Here is a 23,751-nt window from a genome sequence, read left to right as displayed (position 1 = left end):
CCAGCGGATGTGACGTTTGGGCGCGTTTTTAAAAATAAAAGTCTTATCAAAACGGGACACCCCCACTCATTCACACACACACACACACACACACACACACACACACACACACACACACACTTCCAGCTCAAGTTCTGATATGAAGTGATCGCTCACATGGATGCATGTTCTCCGGATCGACACACACACACACACACATTGAAAGAGGACCTTCACTGTGCCGGGGGGGGGGGGGCTTTCCGTCCTCCCGGGGGTGTGTAGCTCTTGTCGGGGGTGGGGTTGGAGGGTTGGAGGGGGTGGGGTTGGAGGGTTGGAGGGTTGGGGGGGGGGATGTGGCCGCGCTGACGCCGCCGCCTGTCTCGTTCGTCTGGCCGCAGCCGTTTCAGGGACACATCGCGGACCGCCGGAGCCCACGGTGCAGTGAGTACCCCTGATCCATACGTGTGTGTGTGTGTGTGTGTGTGTGTTTCATACGATCCACTCGTGTAAAGGTTGCCTGGTAGTAGTGCGTGTATGTGAGTGTGAGTGTTTGTGTGTGTGTGTGCGTGCAGGAGCCCCGCTGGATGTGAGGATGTGGCGGCCGCATCTTCTCCGCACACACCGGATACTCCGGATGTCAAGTTAATTATTTAGAAATCGACATCAATGGGATTATTTGTCGTTTTTTTTCATTTTGTGACGAGGTGTGTGTGTGTGTGTGTGTGCGCGCGCGCTTCGTTCGATCATGCAGAAGCTCCTCCGGTTCGGTCCGGTTCTCTCCCGCCGCCCCCCTCCCCCCGATCACGACTCACACCGGGATTTGGGTTTAATTAATCGGGGTTTGATTGGTGTGTGTGTGCGTGTGTGTGTGTGTGTGTTGGGGGGGTGTCATTGCGGCGAGTTGTTGTGAATGTCAGGTTAATGTGTAGCCACGCAGGCCGACGCTGATTGGCTGAGACCGAGGGCAGAGGCTGGGGTGGGGGGGGTGGGGAGGTCAGAAGATCGGCGAACGTGTGAGTGTGTGTGTGTGTGTGTGTGTGTGGGTGGGGGTCCAAAGTTCGGGCACACACACACACACACACACACACACACACGTCAAAGCTCACATGAGTACCGTGCTCTGCAGCCGCGACAGGAAGGGGGGAGGAAGAAGAAGAGGAAGAGAAGGGGGGGTGCAGGTTTCTCTCCATCTCGTGAGAAACCCGTGGAGTTGAATTGAATCCAAACCGGTGACACGCCTCGGTCATCAGAAGAAGGAGAAGAAGAAGTAGAAGGAGGAGGAGGAGAAAGCACGTGGATCCCGTGCAGTTGTCAATCTAGCAGCCATCTTTGGTGCAATTCCAGGTGGGAGTTTCATCATCATGTTGCCGCCGCCGCCGCTGCTGCTCTCACACCCGAAACATGGATCTGGCCTGGAGTTCCTGAAGAGAAACGAATGGCTGACCCCCCCCTCCGCCCTCCCCCCCGCCCCCACCGGGTCAGCCCACGTGCACGGGGAACGGGCGCGCTCGTCCTCGCGGTCTGCGTGCGATGATACCGGCTATCGCGCCGCACTTTGTCACGGACGGGTCTCGTCGTAAACGCATAAATGGTCCGTCCCGCACCGGAACCCGCTTCGTCCTCCCCCCCGAAACACACTCCGGGTCTGTTCCGTGCACGCCCCGTAAAAAGGCCCTTTGCGCTTTTTTTTTCAGCTCTTAAAAACCTTTGTGTCGGATCGGCCATCGCCATGGCGACGTTGTAGCGAATTAGCCGGGCGGCGGTGCCACAAAGGGGCATTTTCTCCACCAGATCCGCTCCCTTGACTCGCGTCTGGAACAGAACTAGAAAGCGGGGACGCGTTCCAGGATCTGGAACCCCGACGGGATCGCTCTGACGCTCCTTTCTTTTTTTCCCGAGCAGATAAATATGGCTGCGGAGCTGTCCACCTCCATCAACATCAAGGAGCCCCGGTGGGACCAGAGCACATTCCTCGGCAGAGCCAAGCATTTCTTCACCGTCACCGACCCCAGGAACATCCTCCTCACCGACGAGCAGCTCCAACGCGCGCACAAAATCATCAGCGACTACAGGTGAGGGCCGCGGGTGGCCGCTCGCCGCCGCCGCCGCCGCCGCCACCCATCTTTTCCGTTTGAATATTTTGTTTGTTCCCCTGCAGGGAAGGCGTGGTTTCCCCGGGCCTGACGGAGGATGAGCTCTGGAAAGCAAAGTACATTTTCGACTCGGCTTTTCACCCCGACACCGGGGAGAAGATGATCCTGATCGGCCGCATGTCGGCACAGGTTCCCATGAACATGACCATCACCGGGTGCATGATGACCTTTTACAAGTAAGGACGCGACTAATGTTTTGCTACTTTCCTCCCCCAAAACACCGTCCTTTATCACCGAATTACCAACGTTCGTAATCTAATGAGAAAGACGCGTACAAGGTCTTACTTCGATGTTGAAAAAAATAACGGTCTGGAGAACATCGGGGTCCAAGTGACCCAAAAATAAAACCTTATGATTAACAATCATGTGAAGACGATATCCCAGAGGAGGGATAATAAGAAGATACGATAAAAAAACCCAAATGAATATATGATATCGTTATTTATTGCCAGTTTCTTTGATATGAACGCGTGTCCGCGATATGCGTTCATTCATTCGTCGTGTGAAATTCAATTTTTTGTCTTCGGCAGTGAAGCCTAATAGGAGGTGATAAAAAAAAAAAAATCAAATAAATAAGATAATAAACATGCTGTTGTAACCAGATGTAAACTGTGCAGGGAAATGTAAACAGTATTAGAAATGTAAACAGTATTAGCAAGATGTGCAAATTAAAGTTGAGTGCAGATTTGAATGTGCAAACTCACAAAACAAAAGCGCAGGTTGTATGCGGACGGTCGAGTGCAAAAAGCAGGATTGTCCCGAGGTATTGACTCCCGTCAGTTGTTTCGGCGGTTGGGAAGAACCGGTTCTTCGGTCAGAATCGGATCAAACTTTACGTATTTTGCGGGGGAAGCGTCAAAATAAAGCGTCATAAATTTCCGTAGAGAATTGTGCAAATTGTACCGTTCCAAAGAGACTGACGGAAGCTGCGCTCTGCATTTCTAGAATAAAAATATCATGAGTGGTGACGAGGGGTTCGCAGGGTCCGAGGGGTCTGTGCGCCCCAGGCCGTTCCTGCCGTGCTTGGTGACAGAGTGGAACCAACGCGTGAAGGAGAAGGTCATTATGTTCTCTACGAAGGCGTAATAGAACGTGGTTAGGATTGTGCCGCTAAGCTTAAATGACGTTTCCCCACGATCTCCTCGGTGTCAGAGGAGAACCTCAGGAACCCCAGGTGTCTGTACTCCTTCACCGTTTCTACCGGCTTCCCCTGTATGGCGGTGGCGATGGCCTCTGGAGAACGTGGTGACCATGTCCTTAGTCTTGCTCACATTCAGTTTCAAGCAGGAGGCTTCGCACCAGATCCCAAAGTCCCGAAGGGCTGAGCCGGGGCGGAGCGAGGGACCGGACAGTAGGGACGGGAGGACAGTATCCTCACCGGGTGGCGGTCCTTGTGGGTGGATCCGCGGGAGACGAAGAGCGGGGAAGACATACGTGTCCTGCGCCTCCGGCCTGAGGGTCGGAGTGCGAACAGTCCAGGCAGCGGGTGAAAGAACATCACCGCCGCCAAACCACGAGACCTATCCGAGTCCAAGTACATGTAAACACACGGCTAGAATGAGGCGATATAGCGCTCTCTCTCTCTGTTCCAGAGAGCACGCGTTGAAGCTACGATTCTTAAAAATAAGGTACAATTCTAACCAGCACCTGTTCTCGACCCGCAGGACGACCCCGGCCGTGCTGTTCTGGCAGTGGATCAATCAGTCCTTCAATGCAATAGTGAACTACACCAACCGGAGCGGGGACGCCCCGATCACCGTCAGGTGAGAGGGCCGTGCACGCCGGCCCCCCCGCCCTCGGCAGCGGCGCCGGCTCGCGTCAAACCCCTTCATTCGACAATTCCTGTGTGACCTCCTGTGACTCTTCTATTTGCAGTCAGCTCGGCACAGCTTATGCGTCCGCCACCACAGGGGCGGTCGCCACCGCTCTCGGACTAAACGCACTAACAAAGGTATCAGTTCATGTAACCCCATCCCCCCCCCCCCGCATCTCACTTTTTAATGCGTGGCGCTCCCGGCGCCGTGCACGGACGCTCACCGTCCCGTCCTTTAAACGCCCGATCATTTCCGGCGCCGCTCTGTGCGCCCGGCATCCCTCCGGCCGTGCGTTGGACTCTACCATTTATCCCAGAGGTCTTTATGCGCGTCCCCTTGTCTCGCCCGCAGCACATCTCGCCTCTGATTGGACGCTTCGTCCCGTTCGCCGCCGTAGCCGCCGCCAATTGCATCAACATACCGCTGATGAGGCAAAGGTGAGTCCGATGCGCGATTCGTCGGGGGAAACGGTCGGCGGCCGTTTCGTAAACGCGCGACATGACGATTTGGCCGACGCGTGTCAATGAGGGACGGTTTTCGTGATGTTTTGAATTATTTTACTACCTTTTAGAGACAAATAAATGATCTCTCAGGTTTTTCACTTTGCTTTGTACCGTACAAATTGAACTTTTCCCGTCGCGGGCCGATTAACGGAGCATTCTATTTTATTCCGTCGGCTGAAAAGCGGCAACAAAAAAGAGCATTCACATGAATTGTACTGGATTTGGAGGAGAGATCGGTCAAACTAAGTGATGACCGCAGTGGTTTCCTCCCTGAACGCCGCCCGCCCGCCCGCCCGCCTTCGGTCAATGGCGAGCGCTTTGGCCCAAATGTTTGCTCTGTTCGAACCCCGTCAGCAGCTTTTCCGGCTGACGGGGCCTGTTAAATCCAGAGAATCCCCACGTTTGACCGCGAGAGTTGGCGCCCACACGGGGAGGTCGGGGCGGAAGCGAACGGACGCGGCACCCCCGCGGGAGTTCAATCGAATAGCGTCGACACCAGGATTCCGCCTAATGACAAACAACAACGTGGTGAGGGTTCGTTTCTGCAAACTGCCGCCGCCCCCCCGTGGGCCCTTCGGAAAATACGCCCCGATTTCCGCACCAGGCTCCCGCCAGATACACAACACGGCGTCATAAATGCGCAAAAACACAACCCCCGTCGACTGTGAAAGTCGATACCCGTCTCCTTTCCCGCAGGGAACTCAAACACGGCATTCCCGTCACGGATGAGAACGACAACAGGTTAGGAGAGTCGACGAAAGCCGCGCAGCAGGCCATCTCTCAGGTCGTGGTCTCCAGGATCCTCATGGCCTCCCCGGGGATGGGTACGAGGAGCTCCCGTCGGACACCCGTTCCTTTTTTTTATTTTCAGCGTTGATAAACTCCCTCTCTCTCTCGTTTCAGCCATCCCGCCGTTTTTAATGAACCACCTGGAAAAGAAAGCCTTTCTGAAGGTAGGCGCGTTCCTGCGAGGTTCAATCACGGCGTCCTCTTTAAAAGCTGCGAGGACGCGAGCGCACCCTCGTACGCGAACCCGCCACGCTTTTTTGTGTGAGTCATTTGTTTATTTTCTTTTCAGAAGCTCCCATGGATGAGCGCACCCATTCAAGTCAGCCTGGTGGGATTCTGGTGAGTCGTCAATAACGGCCCACCCGATTGGCCGCCGCCGCCGCCGCCGCCGCCGCGCGACTCCTTTGCAAAGGCCGATCTCATTTTTTAATTTGAGCTCAGGAAATGGTCGTCCGTCGCTGACAGAGCTGCAAGTGCCCGAGGACATTTTGGCAGACGGGGACTGAACCGCCAACCTTCCGATCGGAGAGACGCCCGAAGTAATAATACTAGATCGTCATAGCGACACATGTGGCAGTGAGTCAGTTGGTCGATCGGAAGGTTGGCGGTTTGATTCCCGTCTCCTCTGGTCAGCACGATGACGCCGCTTAGCACTTAGCATGGTAGCTCGGCCGCTAAAAAGCTAACTTGTACCCGCGTGACGTCGCTTTCGGAGCCAAGATGAGCAGCTTCTTGCAAAAGAGCCGGCCTTTGTCTCGGTGGCTGCAGACGCACTTCGTGACCTTCATCCGACGGGCGTCTCCCAGGTTGCGGTAGCGATGGTCGGATGGGGGGATTTGCACGTGTATCAATAAGTAAATCAAAGAGTGAATGGCTAATTTCGTTTTTGTTTCGTCATTTCTGCAAACGCAGCTTTTACAAGTAACCGCATCCAATGCTAAACGTCGCGCAGGAAACGGCATGGACAAAGACAGGGAAGGACTTAGAAAAATACAATCTCATATCAGTTTAGCAAACGGGATGCTTAGCAGTAGCGCCGATTTGAATTTTGATGATTTAATTACCGCGACGCGACGTCGCCCGGCCGATCCGAAGGAACCCCCGAACCGGTTCGTATCCGAATAAGCGCGGATCGCGAACCCGGACTCGTACGCTTTATAGATCTGCGCTTTTTTTTTTCCTCTTTCCCTTCCTCTTTCAGTTTGGTGTTCGCCACTCCGCTGTGCTGCGCGTTGTTCCCGCAGAGGAGGTGAGTGAGACGTCCGAGGCCCGTCGAGTTACCCCGTTCGTTCTTCCGCCGCCGCCGTCGTGTAAAATCTTCGCATCCCATCTCCACATCCAGCTCCATATCGGTCAGCCGCTTGGAGCCGGAGCTGCGGGAGAAAATCAGGGCCGATCACCCGGGAGTGGAGAGGGTGTACTTCAACAAAGGGCTATGAGGGCGCGGCCCCCCCCCAAAGCCAAACCCCCCCGACCCTCATCCAAACACTGCCATAACACAACCGCGGGCCGGGGCCTCGCCGCTCTGCCAGCACCTCCTCATTCAGTGTGCCAAAGTTAAGTTTGTGTCTTCTTCTCCACCATGCGGATGGGACGTCTTTCTCTCTTTCTCTCTCAGCAGGTCCTCTCGGCGTCGACATAATTGCTTTCGTGAATGTTGTCGCGTTCATTATTTGAGGTGATTTTTCTCCCGAGCGGGTTGAGCCGAAGTGTTTTTTGTCGCGGCCGGCGAAGGCTAACGTCGGATTGGCGTGCGAGGGCATTTTTTTTTCGTGCGGTATTTTCTTTTTAAAGTTGGTGATTCCTTGATACGTGGCTGCCGAACCATCTCCCCGCCGACCATCGCTACCTAAGGACGGCCGGCGGTTCCCGCGTATTCGCTTTCTCACGCAGCCAGTTGAGGACCTTAAGCGTTTGCCAAATCCGACGTCGGATTTGTCCTCTAAATGTTACGACCTCCTTCTTCTGTTAGTCTCGTCTTCACTGTGCCAAATTGGAAAAAAAAAAAAAAAGAAAAAAAAACCGACAAAACATTCAAGGAGTGCCGAGGCCTCGACATCGAAAACACGAACCCCGAAACATCTTTCCGGGGAGCCTCCCTGTCAAATGTGACGCTAATGGTGGCAACCATTGATCAGCGAATACGGTGCTATTTGATAATATTAATAATCATTGTTTAACATCATATTTATTCTGTTGAGAAACAAGCATGAACAAACCACTCCACATTATGGGATTCATACCGTCATACCTCTACTTTAAAAAAAGCATTCGATACGCCGCGGGTACATTCAGGGGAGCTGAACGGTAGCGACGGCTGCAAAAATTATCTTAGAAAAGCACAACGCCTCTTACTTGAATCCCCCCCTCCCCGATAGTCAGTTCAGGAAGTAATTACGGTATTTGAAATACTTCCGTTCAGCCATCTTACACGAGGCTAACTGGCTTCCGATCAGTCGTCGCTGCTCGTTTTGGGTCGAGCCGCATCTTTTTAGACTTTAACGCGCTCGCCGACCCCCGTTTTCCCAGGAAAGCGCGGCGTTAAGGCATCCGAGGGCTTCGTGGCCTTCTTTCTTTTTTTTTTTTTTCCTCACGTTTCAAACATATCACGGGGATACCGTTCGGAAGAAACCGAAGACGCGGATCACGGCGCGTCGTTGAGAAAAGCTGGGATCAGCCAGCGTCGGCCTGCTTCCTTGTCAAAAACCGTATTTGTGGCACGCGTTCGCTTCTTATCTTCCCCCCGGGAGCTGATCGATGAAATCTAAAAAGTCTTATTTTAGCACCTGGTGTTTTCACGATCACGAGGTCCACTGGAACCTTTCCATTTTCATACGGTACATGAAGTGCTTGTGAATTGATTTTATGTCGCATTTTTGGCTGAACCCATCGTGTGTGATTCCTGTAAGATGTTCAATGGTTAAAATACTGTAAATCTGCTCATATATATTGTTGTATAAATAACTTGATTTTAGATGATCGGTGTTTTCAAAGAGACGTGGATACGATCGGCCGGAGCTATTTCTCTAGCGGGCTGGAAACGATGCGGGGTCATTCTCCCGTTCAAGGTAACCGAATGTAGCGTTTTTTCCCCGATGGCAGTCGGCGTGTACGCGCACGCACAATATCGTCAGACATGTCAAATGCTGCACATTTTTGAAATCACGTCCCAGACCGCTAAAGTAGCACAAATAGGATATTTACTGAGCGGTTTCCCCGCCACGTCTCCTAACCTTTGTCGAATACGCACAGGAAGAACTGACCCATCATCCGATTCTAAAGATCATGTCCTTATCGACGCGCTCGCAAGCTTCAACCTACCAAATCGAACGTCGGCACAGCCAAAGTGATACAAATCCACTCAAAAAAGGAATAAGTCATTTTCAAGTTTGCAATGATTCAAATGAATATTTTTAGAAGTATAAAGAAGAAGAAAATATATATATATCACAAATGGTATTTGTTTTGCAGTACACTGGATTGATGTAACGTCGAGACTAGTTGATTAAATAAAAAGTCAATATCGGACCTGGTGACGGCTGGTTGGTTCATCGGAAGTTACGACTCCTGCGCGCCTCCGTCAGGCCTGCGCCGCACACAGCAGAGCCACACGACAAAAGAACAGCAATTTTTTATTCCAAGGCACAGATGAGACAAGCGTCGCGAACTCGCGAAACCGGACTTCGCGGATTCTTTCGACGGCCGTTCAAAAGCGACACACGAACGTAAAACGGCAGAGCCGCGAACCGAGCGTTCGTCTAGATGGGCCGAGCGAATGCCTTCGCAGAACGATTCGGTCGATGAGCACGGACAGACAAAAAAAAAAGCGCGTCCTCAAACGTCCACCTGATCGAGATGCATTTGGCAGGATAACTCAGTAACGTGATTGGTAGAACGCGTCGGGACGCGAGCGCTCGCCGTCCGCTGCACTTCATGCTTGTCTTTGACGGTCATTTGATCAAGTAATACGGAAAGACGCAGGGGAATACGCCTGCCACGGAAAAACGGTAGAAAAAGGGTTAAAAAGAAAAAGAAAAATCGTCTTCCTCGTTGCGACGGGGTCGACACATCGCGTCGTGAAACATGTCCGCGACGAGCAAATTAAAGTGATCGGCGTGGACCGAGTGCTTCATGTAACAACTTTGTTTTCTGAATTGGTCGATGATTAATGTTCACAGTTATGAATTCTCACAAAACCAGCATTTAAGCACAGAATTGAGTGTCCGTCCGCTTCGGGCAGGACGTGTGTCTAGCGTCGCTATGCGGTCGACGAGTTTTCAGGTTCCAGCTTTGAATCCCCGACCTCCTGCTTCGGCCGGGTTCCCCTCTCGCCGTTGCGGTCTTTGGAATGTGTTTGACTTTCGCCAAAAGAGGCATTTCATTTGGGGCACTTGGGTAACAACTCCACGACCCGCTCGGTTAGCGCGCCGCCAAAAAAACAAAAAAAAAAAACAAAAAAAAAACCCAGCGGCGGCGCATTTTCAAGGCCTTGGACTGATTCAAGTTGCTTTGTTTGGGAACGACATGTTTTTTTTTCCCCGAGTTTGAAACGCAAAACCGGAATCTGAAACACGGCCGTGTAGGTTATGATGAAAATAAGATAAATAAGGGTGATATAAATACTCTTGATATAGAATTACACAGTATTATAATTTTCCACCGTGGGAAAAAGAGCTAAAACGTGACTTTACTGTGCTGTCCCATCGCACGTGTGGCACTGCAGTAAAGTATCTTTGGATGGATCTCAATGATTGTAGCGGTAAGTGGCCACGGTGCCAGAGCAGATCGCCACTCCGCTTCCCGCATGAAAACATCTGATTCAAGACCCGGCGAAAGCCTTTGCGCGCGGTGCATCAGCGGAAGGGACAAAGGAGGCGCCGGGGGCAGCGACCTAAACAACAGTTTGTCAAATACCGGAGGAGTCGAGGTCACGTGCTCCCGAGAGCGTGCGATAATCCGTCCCGGCTAAAAGGAAACAGAGGAGGTGGAGCCGGCGGCGGCGGCGGCGCAGCTGCGGGGCGCCCGCAGATGCCGGATCGTCCATTATCCATTGAAACCGCGCCGGCTGCTCCGGGAAAAATAAAATCGCAGTGAAAAGTTTACTTCTACTCGGAGAGCCTCTCCTGGCCCACGTGCGCTTCGCCGCCGCCGACGGCCTCAGCAAATCTCCTCCTCGCACTGCACCTCCCCCACCAGCAGCGAGTGCTTGTCGGGGTCGCCGAGCACCAGGCCGTTGAGCGAATGCTTGTCCGAACGCAGGGAATTGATCGACGCCCGGCTGTAGTTGAAAAAGCGGTCGAGCAAGCTGAGCTTGGGGGACGGCCGCCGCGCCTCGCCGATGCCGATGTGAACGCTGACTTCTGACAGGCTGCCCTGCCGCTGGCCGTTTCCCAGGCGGGCCTCGAGCTTCTCCGCGCTGGGTTTTGTGTAACTGATCCGAGAAGGGGGAGGACAAAAAAAACAAAACAAAAACATCAGCACACGGACGTTTCGGGAGAAGAAATGTACACGCGGTCGTGCGTTACCATTTGAGGAGAAGGGAAGACAGGACCACAGAGACAGAAGACAAAGCCATTGCCGCAGAGCCCATCCACGGCTGCAGCACCAGCCCTAAAGGGAGGAAGACTCCTGAGCACAAAAACGGCGCAGTTAAATATCATCCTAACTTGGATTTTATGCATTCATCGCAGCGATATCACAGGAAATTGGCCGCCGGGGCAAACGAACTCCGACGCCTTCCGGAATTCCGACCGCGCCGACCCACCTGCGGCGATAGGGATGCCGAGCAGGTTGTAGATGACGGCGAAGATGAAGTTTATCCTGATCCTCTTGACCGTCTTTTTGGAGAGGTCGATGCTGCCCACCACGTCCAGCAAGTCGTTCTGCCGACAAGACCGACGAACAAAACAAAAAAACAAAACGAGGATGATGCGATGAGCGCCGCTGAAGATGGAGATTCTTGTGGCAAAGAGTCCTCGACAACACAGGGCTCTGACACAATTCCAAAAAAAGAACTTCAAATTCTCACCCTGATCAATACCACATCTGCCGCCTCGATGGCCACGTCGGTCCCGGTTCCTATGGCGATGCCCACGTCGGCCATAGCCAGAGCGGGGGAATCGTTGACGCCGTCGCCGACCATGGCGACTCTCTTTCCCGCCTGCTGCAGCTGTTCCACCTTGGCCACCTTGTGGGACGGCAGCACCTCGGCAAACACCTTCCTGATTCCGACCTGACGGGAGAGGCCGGCGGACTCGGAACGTCACGCGATTTTCAAGTCAGAAGGTATCGATGTTGTGGTGAACGTGATACTTTGAAATCCGGCAGGCAACCGTCCTCCCCCCACCTGAGCAGCGATCGCCCGCGCCGTCTTGCTGTTGTCTCCCGTCATCAACACCACTTCCAGGCCCATGTCAGTCAGAGTGTGGACCGCCAGCTCGGCCTCCGGTTTGACCGTGTCCGCTATGGCGATCATCCCGCAAAGCATGTCTTGGCGAGCGAAAAAAAAGGATTCGGCAAAAACGCGGGGGAAAAAAAAAGAACATCTAAGCAGCTGGTGTGGAAATAATGACAAAAAGATAAACATCTTTGATTTGAAGGACTCACTTCCGATGGCAACCAGGACGGCGGTGCGTCCTCTGCGTTCGTGTTCCATCATGGCGTCATCGGTTTCCTTTGTTACCTGCAGACAATTCCTCCTCATCCACTCTCTATTGCCAATCAGGACAACGTATGTCGCGGTCTGGAATATGTCTAACCGCGCACACACACACACATACGCACACACACACACGCACACACACACACGCGCACACACACACACACACAGATTTATACTCAAAACAGCGAGAGGATTTAGCAAAGAGATGTGCGACAACTACATTTTCGGCCTTACTGGACTGTTGAGGGTCCATGATGAGGGGATGGGAGATGGTGGACATCCGGGTGTCACTGATCTGGACGAGGACTCTGTTGCGTTGGTTGTTGTCTTCGCTGTCGCTGTCCACCTGCTTCAACAGCGCCTCCGTGTTGCTGACCTGACACCGAATGCCGCAGCCCGGCACGGCTTGGAAGTCGGTGCACGTCCCCAGGGAGTCCGTGCCGAGCTCCTGCGCGGGATTACGTCAAGAGCTGTTCAAGAAACTAAAACTGGGGCGGCTCTGAGACCGGGACCTGCTGGAGGGCTTTCGGGTAGAAACTAACCTGCTTGCAGAATCTGGTGATGGCCGCTCCCAGAGGGTGTTCGCTGTTGTTCTCCGCCGTGCCCACGATGGCAAGTAGCCGGGAGCGGGGCATCTTGTTGCCCTCCACGAGTATCTTCATCTGGATTACCTTCGGGGCGCCGTACGTGATGGTTCCCGTCTTATCGAACACCACCGACTGTATCTGGGCGGACAAGGCGTCGGAGACACACTTCAGCTGCTCTGTAGCCTCGGAATCCGTTTCGCAATGATTACTCGCGACACGACCGGCAGATTACACCGCTGAGTCGTAACCACCGCACCTTATGTGCCATCTCCAAGGGCTCCCCCCCCTTGATCAAGATGCCGTTTTGAGCTCCGACTCCGGTGCCCACCATGACAGCTGTCGGGGTGGCCAAGCCAAGGGAACAGGGGCAGGCGATACATAACACAGTTATGGAGGCCTGGAAAGCGAAGCGTATGACCGCCTCGGCCCTGGAAATGCTCTTGTTGTAGCCCTGAAGGGAGTAAAGCGCACTGTGAGCCATGTTATTCGACAAAACAACCTGATTTTGATTTTTGTGCCGTCGGAAAACGTCGGCGTAAATTGCAACGATCGATCGCGTTCCTTGATTTGGACCTTCTTACAAAGTTCCCTTCAAAATTTCACGACGAAAAAAAGGCCACTTACAGGAAAGTACTTCTCCACCAAGGGGAAATTATGAAACCCAATTATAATCCAGGCGACCAGAGTCAGGACGGATATGGCAACAATGAAGGGCACGAAGTAGCCACTGATCTTATCTGCGTACTGCTGGATGGGAGCCTGAAAGAAAAACCCATCCGAAATGAATACACCCGGACTGTTTATAACCAGAGACGAGCGGCATCGACGTGAAAGCCAACGATGCACCTTCGAGGTCTGGGCCTCTTCCACCAGTTTGACAATCTGAGACAGAGTCGTGTCTGTGCCGACGTGTGTGGCGCTGACCAGCAGAGAGCCGTTCTGGTTAATGGAGCCCGCGATGACAGTACTCCCGGGCTTCTTAGTCACCGGCATGGCCTCGCCTGAGGGCGCAGAGCAACAGCCGGTCAGGAATCGAAACAGGACACGGCCGCTTTCATGGAGTGTTTTTCAGGACCGCGACTGCGGCTGCTTGAACACAGTCGTTTATCATATTTGGCAGCGGCTTGAGTAAATAAACGGCAGAGAGTGTGTCTCATGATGAGCAGGGGCGTTGTGCCTTCAAAGGGGTCGCTCTGTTTGCGAGCGCTCGTGAACAGCACCTGTGATAAGAGACTCGTCGGCCATGGAATGCCCCTCGATCACTTTGCCGTCGACCGGAAACTTCCCTCCGGGGACGACTTTCACGACGTCCCCTCTCTGCACCAGCTCCACATCCAACTGCTCCTCGCTGTAACACACGGTGGTTGGACTCATTAAAGACGTGTATCATTTGTCTGCTATTTGGTTTGATTTCCACTCATGACGTATTTGCAGATGAAATTAGTCCCGCTTCAAACAATCAAAGACCGTATTCAACTAGCATTATTCTACTAGACTGTCCGACAAACACACACACACGGACACACACACACACACACACACGCACACGCACGCCATACGCCACCACCCTTGGCAGCTACCGATCATATATATTGATGTACAATTTAACATTCATTTCAGCGTTATTTTGGTACAGCATAACTAATCACCTGTCCATTTCTACTTGCAAATGATGTCCATAGTCCCTGTCTATGATAGTGTACAACTTTTAATGTACATATCTGCATGGAATATGTGTGTGTGTGAATGAGAGGAACCCGGGTGGAACGGTGAGGCGACAGGGAGTGGAGATCAAGAGGTTGGAGGATTTCAAGTACTGCAGGTTAACATTCCAGAGCGTAGGAGAGTGTGGAAAAAACATAAAGAAAGGGTTCAAGCAGGTTTGAATGGGTGGAGAAAAGTGTCAGGGGTACTATGAGATAGAAGACTATCAGCCAGAATGAAGGGAAAGGTGGCGGGCACAGCAGCGAGGCCAGCCTACAAACACTGACAATGATCGGAAGACAGGAAGCAGAGCTGGAGGTCGCAGAGATGAAGATGTGGAGGTTCTCTTTGGGAGTGACCAGGACGGATAGGATCAGGAGTGAGTCCATCACATAGACGGCACATGGTAGATGTTCTGGACATAGACTGAGATGGTTGGGTCACAGACAGACGAGGGATAGGGAATATATTGGTAGAAGGATGCTGGAATTGGAGGTCCAGAGGCACCCCCAGAGAAGATGTATGGATGTGGTGAGAGAGGATATGAAGTTAGTTGGTGTGGAAGAGGAGGATCCAGAGAATAGGGTTAGCTGGAGAAGGTCGATTCGATGTGGCGACCCCTGAAAGGAAAGGCCCAAAGGAAAAGAAGAAAAGACGATCCATCCGTATAATATGTTCATAGTACCCGCTCTTTAAATCCCCTGTAAATTATTGACGTAATATACCATGTATGTACTGTTGATTTATTTATTAGATCTGCACATGCTGCTTCTCTGCATTCCTGGGTAGATGCTTAACTGCATTCATTTGCCTTTACTTGTGCATGCGTAAGGACAATTAAGTTGAATCTAAAGTAATCTCATCTTTTTTTTTTTTTTGCACGGTGGTTTCATTCAAGGGGCAATTCCTCTGAGAATATTAAAAAAGTATTCATTTTTTCCAGTATATAGTGCTATATGCTATTTGCTATAAGGAGTTCACAATGTTGTGGATGAGCTCAGTGAATGACAGTGAGCAGAGCAGGATTCATAACATCAGCCGAACACTGCAAAAAAAGGTAGGACGGTATTAGATAAGATATACGCTTTGCTATCTAAAAGGATTACATAAGCCCGGAAGGCACAAGAAATCTTTCAATGTCAATTTTGTCTAAGAAAATAGCTGAAAAAAGATTTGAATGAAATTAGCTGGTCAAAAATCCTGATCTCAACTGTCTTTGATCAAAGTGTTAATTTTGCACTGACAGAGATATTTGTCGGCGGTTTTTATGAGGCGTTGTTTTCAGTCTTCAGGTCTTTAAGAAAGTGGACTGATTTTTTCGGCTTGTCTTCCCTAACCTGCTCTTGATTTCGGAGAAAAATATACATTTCGGTCAAATCCACAGACGGCACTTTGAGCCTGATGGGAGAACCACCAGCCGGTGTTGGATGATTCCCAGCACCAAAGTCAGAAATGTTATTTTAGCTGAGAGAGACACCGGAAGAGAGACGGCTAACGGAACAGTAATAGCGCTCCTTTATAAACTAATCACAACAGCTGCCGTTGATCTGGCACTATCGGGAAAACAAAGTTTCCATGACCTTTTTATTCCAGTGTATTATGGAAATCACTCACAGCTTGTTTATGCACAAACCGGCCTTGTTTGCATATCAACTGCAAATATTGGAAAATGCCTAAGTAAGAAGTAAGTATGCCTACGTAATCTTATAAAGAACCGAAGATATGTCAAGTGGATGGAACGTGTGAAGGACAAAAAGGACCTTAGAATGGATTTGTCACTGTTGAGAGTGACCACCGTGGCTTCGGTCGCCTGCAAGGACATCAGCTTCGACAAAGCCTCCGACGTTTTACTCTGAAAAGCCAAACAGCCGAACAGAGTCATGTTAGAGTTACTTATGCACAGTAAGGCTCTTTATTCTGGCGCGGCGCGATGAACGCGGCGATAATAAACCTTGGCGATCTGTTCCAACCAGCGTCCCAAGGAGATGAAGACAAAGAGCATGGGTGGCGTGTCGAAGAAGGTGATGGGATTGACCGTCGCTTTCTCCACCAGGGCTACGATTAAGATGACCACAGAGTAGGTGAAGGCTATGGTGGTGGCCAGCACTATTAGCACGTCCATGTTGGCAGATCGGTGTTTTACTGCTTTGTAGGCTTGAATGTAGAAGTAGCGGCCTCCGCTAACCTAAAGTCAGGAGACAGGAAACAGAATTGCGATTCAGAACGAACCTCACACCACCATGGGTGGGTGAGGAGGGTAATCTGGCCCTATTTACCTGGACAGGTATACAAAACACAAAAGACAGCAGGTTCATGATGGAGAGGCCTGGAAGCAACTGTTTCTCCAGGAACATGGTGGAGTGGAACTGGTTTCGTTCCTCTGCTGTGGCATTCTGATCATGTTCAACATTCATCATGTGGTCCATGATGATCATGTAAATCATCATGCCCATCACCGGTATGCAAAAAGTCAAGCTGATCAGGAAAGACTTTCTCCACCTTAAGAGAGCAAAGAGGTTTCAAAGTTATTTTCAATAGAATCACCACATTGCGGGCACAATACCGCAAGCGAGTGGTCGGTAAGAGATTAAAACAACCAAACGCTCCCCATCGTGGTCGCTTTATTGCTATTTAGGAAAAAAGACTTTAGAAAGACACTACTTACAGCATCGTAGTTATTTTGTGTTACATTTATGCAAATTGGGCAAATGAAGACCAATCTCGATTCTTCAAACTGGCGAACCAAGCGGCACCAAGAGAATAGGAATCAAAATTCTGCTTGTTTGCAACATGAGCACAATTAAGAGCAAATTTTACATCTTACCCAATTTTGACCAGTTTGTGAGATGATAATTAACTTACCCTTTACGATTTTTGACTAATAACCAAACGATTCATACTTATGTTAGGAATGCATTTGTTCATGTATTCATTTAAAGTGATATCAAATCTAGACTATCTATGTCTTATAAAATGTGAAGAGATCAAATTGTTGCTTTATTGTTAAAACTCCCAGACAAAATGATGCAGTTTGAATTATGCCGGGCACTGATTTCTTCTTTGCTACGGTTGTTTTTATTGTACTCGGTATACGCAAAGATAAGCTCTCCCCCTTCTATGTTTTATCACCATCTTCAACCACACTTCCCTTTCTCACTCCTTTTAATTCTTTCTCCCTGTTTGTGCAGGTGCAAACATTTTCTTTCTTTCTTCTTTGAAGATGGTTCTCTCTCACTTGCAAGTCTTCAGGTCTGAGATTATGATATCTTTCCTTGTATAAATGCTTTATTCTCAATTTAGGAAGATGTCCTCATTTCTGTCTCCGCCTTAATAAACCCGGTGTATTTGCCGTGATGATGTAACACGGAAATATCGTATTTTGAAAATCCAGCTACACTTAACTACTTGTAAAACAGCAGCTACAATACAGTACAGTAGCGACAGGGTACTGAACGACACCGTAAGTACATAATGGCCACTTGACTTGTGAAAGCGCGAGTATAAACCCTGAGTCCATCCCATTTACATGGAGAACGGCCGGCTGCTCGACAGCACTATTTCGTAACATTAGACGGAGCCATTTCCTCAGCTGTAAAATCATTTATAGCCATAGGAGAGAAAGAATTTAACCCACAAGAGTCGATAAAAATGTGATTACTGTCATGAAAAAAAACTGGGCTTTGAGCTGATAGAACACTTGTCGCATGACGTGCAGAGGTGTTTTCCCGTTGGCAGCCACTGTTAGGTCAGTCTGGGTTACCCGGCCCGAGTCAGAACTGATCCCCAAAAAGCAAAAGCGTCTTACTGACGAATCTCTTTGCTGTGGTCCAGGTGAGTGGCACTGCGGTCCTTCTTCACCAAAGTTGACTCGAAACCCAGATTCTACAACAAAACCAAACCCAAGCTCATACTACTTACCTAAAAGACACTTTGTAAGAAAAGTATTAGCGATGACAGTCGACATCAGTATTACTATCAATCACCGAAAGGAGAGATAAGGAAACCGAGAGAAGCATTCATACCTGAATCAGCTTGATGATGTCTCGTGGTCCTATGATTTCAGAATCGTACTTAACGGTTGCTTTGTTCGTCGCTAAGGCAACAGAGGCGTATATAATCCCCCTTTCTTTTGTAAGGCTGGATTCGATTTTGTGAACACAAGAGGCTGACGTCATTCCCCTGACCTGAAAGATAGCAGGAAGGAGGAATCGAGGGAAGAACGGGGCAAAAATCCAGAAAGAAGAAATGAATGATTCACTGAATCTACTTTGAAAGCAGGTCGAATTTATGAAGACATTCTCTCAGGCACCAAAGGATCCGTTTATTTATAGGTTTCATGCATTTTAATTGAAGGTATTAAGTGAAAGAAAATCATCATCTCAGTGTGGCTTACCATTAGTTCCAGGATTCCATTGGAGCCGTCATGATTCTCCATCACAGAGGCAGTAAAGCCCAGTTCTTTCACGCACTCGCTTATCTTCAAGGGATCGATGAGGTGCGGGTTGTAACGCACCTCTGCCTTGCTGGCCATTAATGCCACGAGAACCGAGAAGATACCTGCACCGGTGATACCGCCCGTTTAGAGCCTAAATCAGACCAAGTTTTTTTGTTTGAGAGAAAACTTTGAAAACAACATTGTTCCACAGACCGGGTTCATTTTTCAGGTTCCGCTCGATGTTTGCCACACAGGATGCGCAGGTCATTCCTCCGATCTGGATGTAACATTTCGAGTGAGCGTCTCGGTCGCACGCCTGGCTGCTCTCGATGTCTATTTCAATTTCTGGCTCCTTGTCTGTCACGGGAGCTTTACTGGAAGATTTTATTAGACTGCTGTTCGGCATAGGTAGCAGAGAATTGGTTTCTGTGGAAAATACAGACATTGAAAAGGTATCCGGCATTGGAGTTCGACAAATATCTCAGCGTAAACGCTCAACTACCAATAGGCAAGCGGAGGTGTATTAGCCCACTGTGGGAACCAAAAGACGGCGGGGATTTTCATCTTCTCACCAGGGAGGAAGGCATCGAAGCCCATGTCTTCAACGGCCGCCCTCAGCTCGCCCGGAGTTGTCAGGAGGGGATCATACTCAAAGACACCCTGATGTTCCGCCAGAGAAACCTGGGCCGACGTCACGCCCTTCCTTTGCGAGATCACGCCTTCGATGGACTGGACGCAGGAGTTACATACCATGCCCTCAATGTGAATAGTGACTACAGAAGACAGCGGCTGGACAAAAGAAGGCTGTGAAGCAGCAGGTTTGACCGGGTTTTCACCAGACAACTGAGGCGATAAGGATGCAGACTGCAGCGTCAGCGCAGGGCTGCAAACACCCGAGGTGTCCCAGGCTTGAGTCCTGAAGCTCCCCGGCGGCAGTGCCTCAATCGCCCGCTGCAGTTGAGGCACCGTGATCTTTTGGGGGTCGTAGCAGATGGAGGCTTTCTCCTTCTCTAGAGAGACCTCCACTGAGGAGACACCAGGCAGCGTCGATATATTGTCTTGAATATTGACCACGCAGGATTTGCAGTGCATGCCTTTGACCCTGAGCGTGACAAGAGTTGTGTCTATGAAGATTTCGGTCTCCTCTGGAGATTCTGATGACAAAGGAGCGGCCGGTGTCTGAGACTCGACTAAACGCTCCAGTTCACTGGCAGACAACTGAGGAGGGCGAGGCTTGGACTTGACAAAGGCCTTAAAACCAGCCAGAGAAATTTGTTCGATAATGGTTTCAACAGTGATGAGGTAAGGCAGATACACAATCGTCGCTTCCTTGGATTCTAAAACAACTGTGGAGAATAAAGAGAGAACAACAACAACAACAACAACATGTTTTGAGAAACAGCACAATCTCATTACAAGCTATTATTTGACTAAAACTAAAAGTTACTTTAAACAGATGCGGAAATGAAATAAAGGCAAATGACGCAAGTGTTGGGTCTTATCTCTGGATCCAAATGATATGAAGCAAATAATAGCATTTCCTTATGTATAGTATCTAATTGAAAATAAAATCAAGAGAGATCATGAGATTACTCCTCCAGCTATAGATTAACATCTCAATTGTCCTCCTCGTCCGATCACATTCCTTTATTAAAAGGAGCAGTATTTACAAGCTCATTAGATCAAAAGACTCGAGCCCTGCTTCTCCGCCAGCCTTCCCCACAAGTCACTCCACTGCGCACACTGACACACTAGGTCTCAGACAATATGAAATGTATTCATGATCCCTGGGTAACTTAATGTCAGGAAGTCAGAGTCGAAGGCCCGAATTCAGCGTGGTGAAATACAATTTACGATGCTAAATATTTCTGTTTTTAGCCTCTGAACTGACACGGTTACTTTGTTGTATTATGGTGTGCAGCCATCGGCAAAGAGCAGAGCCTTTTTCCACTCGCACAGCTGGATTATTCCCCGTCATATTGGATTTACCGACTAAGTAAACCGAAACCCACTTAACATGAAAATGTCAAACAAGTACAAAATGAATTTCTATAGATTGTATCGTATCATTTCTTTAATCTTCAGGCATACAGCTGTCTGAATTTTAGCTATTTGCTAAAGAGACAAATCTGTTCAGTCTGCTACTATAATCTGATTTGTTTATGTGTCAGGATTTCGTACGTCATCGTCAAATCCGGTTAAGTATTCTGCGGTGAGCGGTGAGCTGCCTTAGTCATATAATATCCGAGTCCATCGTATCGGTATAACATGCATGTCGCAGCAGCGCCGACATGTCAGCTAATACGCGTCGAGTGCTTTACCTTTTATCTTTTCAACCCCCTTGAGTTTTCCGATCTTTCCTTCAATTGTGGTGATGCAGGAGTGACAGGTCATTTTTTCAATGCACATCTTCACTACTTCCATCCTGCCTCCTGTGTTTTGAGACAAGGACGACGTCGGGCTTATTTGCTTGCCGGGTGCGGGGTTCTCCATGCCGGCCACGACTTCCCTCAGCGGTTCAACCGATGTCAAGGACGGAACGAATGTTACGTCGAGACCCGTCTGGTTGGGGCTCTCGTTTACATCCAGTACGCCCTGAATCTGACGAAGCTTCTGAAGAGCGTCTTGTCGGGCTACGGGTGTCAGGCCGGATGTGAGGATCAGCTGGGTGTCAGTGGGAACTGGCGTAGCTGAACCACCAGACGCCGACAGACTCGCTCGAAACCCCATGTCCTCAATGGCAGCCATCAGAGACTCTTGGCTTTGTAAGCTCTGGTCGATTACGGCAGTGGCATTGTTCTGCTCTAAAGACACCTGCAAAGTAATAGCAAAAGATAACATTCACACAAGCCAAAAACAACAGACCTGCTGAGTAGCTGTTCTTTACATGGCTTATACAAATAACGTTTTTCATTTTTCATGTCTTATTGTTGACGTCCTCTGGTTTCATTGAATGAGTGTGTTTTATCCATGTGACCCCGTAAGAAGTAAAACTTTATTCAAGAGGGTGGCGGCTAAAAAATAGCAAGTCAAATGAATAGTTGGCTATTCATTTGCTTTTCAATAGTTCCCTATTGAGCACATTTTAAAACCAGTCCCACCAAAAGTTCATTCTGATCTATTTCCATGCTGTGCCACCTTAGACTGTGAAATATCATATTTTACTATTTGAAATCAGTGCTCTAACTCCACAGTTGAATGCAGCAATGAAAAAGGGGGCAAAATAGGTTCATGACCTCAGAAAACAAAAAGCACAGCATGACTCTTGGTTTTTCCCTTTCTTCAGATAGAGGAAAACATGTGACTCACGTGAATCACTTGACTCTCAAACCTCAGCGGGGGTTTAGCGCTGCGTGTGCCTGCCTCTTGGATTAATTGTTTGGATTGTGAGTTGAGAACATGACAGAAAGGTCTAGAAATCACACCACGAATGCTCTGCCAAAAACAGCAATTTACTCCTGTCTATTTATATTACTACAAAATGTCACAGGGATTGAATTCTGCTGAGGCAAAAGGCCATTTCCTGTGTGTACTGATTTTACATCGACTGCTGTCACAGTCCTGCAAATGGCAGAGGTCTATCTGGAACATACAATTGTGTTATCTTCTAATTCAACCTCAGCCTGGGGGCGAAAGTGCACAATAAGAAAAACAGCAAACCCATGACTGTTGCATTTTAGCTGTCTACTGTGTCCACTTTGATGTTGCTTTGTGGTAAATCAAACCAGCTGGTTACGGGTTTAAAAAGGGCAATTCTATCGATTAATCCCTACGGAAGGGAAATTTCACTAATGGAACTTGCCACGAGTTTCATTTGAAAAAATTGTGCGTCGTTCACCTCGTGTTACAAGTTGATTAAAAACGACAACCGAGAAGCATACGTTAGAGAGAAATGCACGAGACACACTTAATTTGATTGGGTTTTCACAGCTCTAATTTGAAACGTAATTACCTGTATGTGTATTACTCCCCGGAGAGACCCGATGCGCTGCTCTATGGACTGGACGCAGGAAAGACAAGTCATGCCCTCCACGCCAACGGTGACTGAACACGGACTGACTTTCGGCATCTTGATCCTTGTCCAAAATGACAAAAAGATTGCACGGAAGGTAATACGTCAATCATACAAATTTACCTTTAAAGCTATGCATTTGAAACATCTAGAGGGTTGAACTTATGGATAAGCTGGGATTCCAGTAAGAGCACTTTATAACACATTGTCAACATACATAATTAAAACCAGAACATGCGTTGCTGTCAATTCAAAGGTGCACCTAAAATCATGACGTTTTTTTAATTTTATTTTCCCGATCATAAACCGTAATCAATATCTAATTCATAAGCCATTTGATCTAGGAAATAGATTCATAATTTCAACCTCATTCGCTTCCATGACAATAAAACTACTGACACTCAGGAATGTCACTGAGTAACGCTGATAAAACCGCTGAGATGTAATGGTCATGTAATACTTGCGTATTCCAAGTACCAAAAGAAATTAGAAGTAAAATGATGACAAATTAAAGAGGGGGAAAACTCCACAAAGGCATGTTAGCAAATGTCAAAATCCCGTTGTTTCCTATAAAGTGTGGACGGATTCATCCAACTTTTAGCTTGTTTGTGACGCTAACAGACGGATAGTCCTGTTCCACAACCCAAATAAGCTAGCTAACGGGAAAGCTATCTTTTGCTACTGCATGGCGTGAGGCATTTACATTGAAAACACATCAAGCTTGTACTTAAATTCATTTTTATCGCCAAAAGGAAACTCGGCATTTTAACTATTGACCATATATATACTCGTTTTTTAAAGTGACACAAAATGACATACAGTTTAATGTAAAGAGGGAGCGTACAAGTCTCACCTTCTATAGGAAAACACCAGTTAGCTAAAGGCTCGTGACATCAACTACCTCTGTTTCTCTTCTTCATCCGTCGTTACAAAAAACACAAAACACAAATCGCGGGAACATTCTGCCTATGGGGAATGGCGAGGGCTCAGAAACCGGTTTGTTCCCCCGTTTTACAAAGTCCAGATTATTGAAAGATGTCTTGCCTCTTCTCATGCCGACGTAACAACGGTTCCTCCGCGATGTCAGTACCAAGGGGCGTGGCTTAGACATCAC

General features: G+C 49.1%; 2 protein-coding genes across 4 annotated transcripts; one reads left to right on the top strand and one right to left on the bottom strand.

Moving 5' to 3' along the window:
- Positions 1-266: 266 nt before the first annotated feature.
- Positions 267-8,767, top strand: sfxn1 (sideroflexin 1). Of its 2 annotated transcripts, none has more exons than XM_086158390.1 (11): positions 267-420; positions 1,882-2,051; positions 2,138-2,308; positions 3,797-3,895; positions 4,008-4,083; positions 4,298-4,383; positions 5,146-5,273; positions 5,353-5,402; positions 5,528-5,577; positions 6,440-6,487; positions 6,581-8,767. In XM_086158390.1, exons 2-11 carry the CDS (start codon positions 1,888-1,890, stop codon positions 6,675-6,677), a joined length of 969 nt encoding a protein of 322 aa, XP_086014516.1. In that variant the 5' UTR covers positions 267-420; positions 1,882-1,887; the 3' UTR covers positions 6,678-8,767. The 2 variants fall into 2 exon arrangements, with proteins under 2 accessions (XP_086014516.1, XP_086014517.1); XM_086158391.1 differs by lacking the exon at positions 267-420 and adding an exon at positions 1,122-1,323.
- Positions 7,408-23,737, bottom strand: atp7a (ATPase copper transporting alpha). 2 transcript variants are annotated; one of them, XM_086158389.1, is made up of 23 exons: positions 23,491-23,724; positions 22,578-22,701; positions 20,947-21,439; positions 19,198-19,971; positions 18,839-19,051; positions 18,584-18,747; positions 18,213-18,374; positions 17,996-18,072; positions 16,467-16,689; positions 16,142-16,375; positions 15,951-16,042; positions 13,707-13,834; positions 13,333-13,487; positions 13,111-13,245; positions 12,743-12,937; positions 12,442-12,624; positions 12,134-12,347; positions 11,845-11,991; positions 11,585-11,727; positions 11,267-11,470; positions 11,003-11,120; positions 10,764-10,866; positions 7,408-10,669 (listed from the first exon to the last, which is right to left on the bottom strand). In XM_086158389.1, exons 2-23 carry the CDS (start codon positions 22,692-22,694, stop codon positions 10,396-10,398), a joined length of 4,548 nt encoding a protein of 1,515 aa, XP_086014515.1. In that variant the 5' UTR covers positions 22,695-22,701; positions 23,491-23,724; the 3' UTR covers positions 7,408-10,395. The 2 variants fall into 2 exon arrangements, with proteins under 2 accessions (XP_086014515.1, XP_086014514.1); XM_086158388.1 differs by having other exon boundaries at positions 13,111-13,487; positions 23,491-23,737.
- Between the last annotated feature and the right edge of the window lie 14 nt (positions 23,738-23,751).

This window comes from Fistularia commersonii, chromosome 13 (genome assembly GCF_037954325.1).
Source record: "Fistularia commersonii isolate RoL2024-O1a breed Wild chromosome 13, RoL_Fcom_v1.0, whole genome shotgun sequence".
Classification (NCBI taxonomy): domain Eukaryota; kingdom Metazoa; phylum Chordata; class Actinopteri; order Syngnathiformes; family Fistulariidae; genus Fistularia; species Fistularia commersonii.
This window is presented reverse-complemented; position numbering and strand designations above follow the sequence as displayed.

What these genes read in the sequence shown, in the direction of transcription:
- sfxn1 (XM_086158390.1), top strand. Translation starts at nt 1,888, where the DNA reads ATGGCTGCGGAGCTGTCCACCTCCATCAACATCAAGGAGCCCCGGTGG. An exon ending in TGCATGATGACCTTTTACAA is followed by an intron (nt 2,309 to 3,796) that starts GTAAGGACGCGA and finishes CTCGACCCGCAG; the next exon opens with GACGACCCCGGCCGTGCTGT. An exon ending in ATACCGCTGATGAGGCAAAG is followed by an intron (nt 4,384 to 5,145) that starts GTGAGTCCGATG and finishes CCTTTCCCGCAG; the next exon opens with GGAACTCAAACACGGCATTC.
- atp7a (XM_086158388.1), bottom strand. Translation starts at nt 22,694, where the DNA reads ATGCCGAAAGTCAGTCCGTGTTCAGTCACCGTTGGCGTGGAGGGCATG. An exon ending in CTTCGATGCCTTCCTCCCTG is followed by an intron (nt 19,052 to 19,197) that starts GTGAGAAGATGA and finishes TATTTTCCACAG; the next exon opens with AAACCAATTCTCTGCTACCT. An exon ending in TGGTGGAGAAGTACTTTCCT is followed by an intron (nt 12,938 to 13,110) that starts GTAAGTGGCCTT and finishes TACTCCCTTCAG; the next exon opens with GGCTACAACAAGAGCATTTC.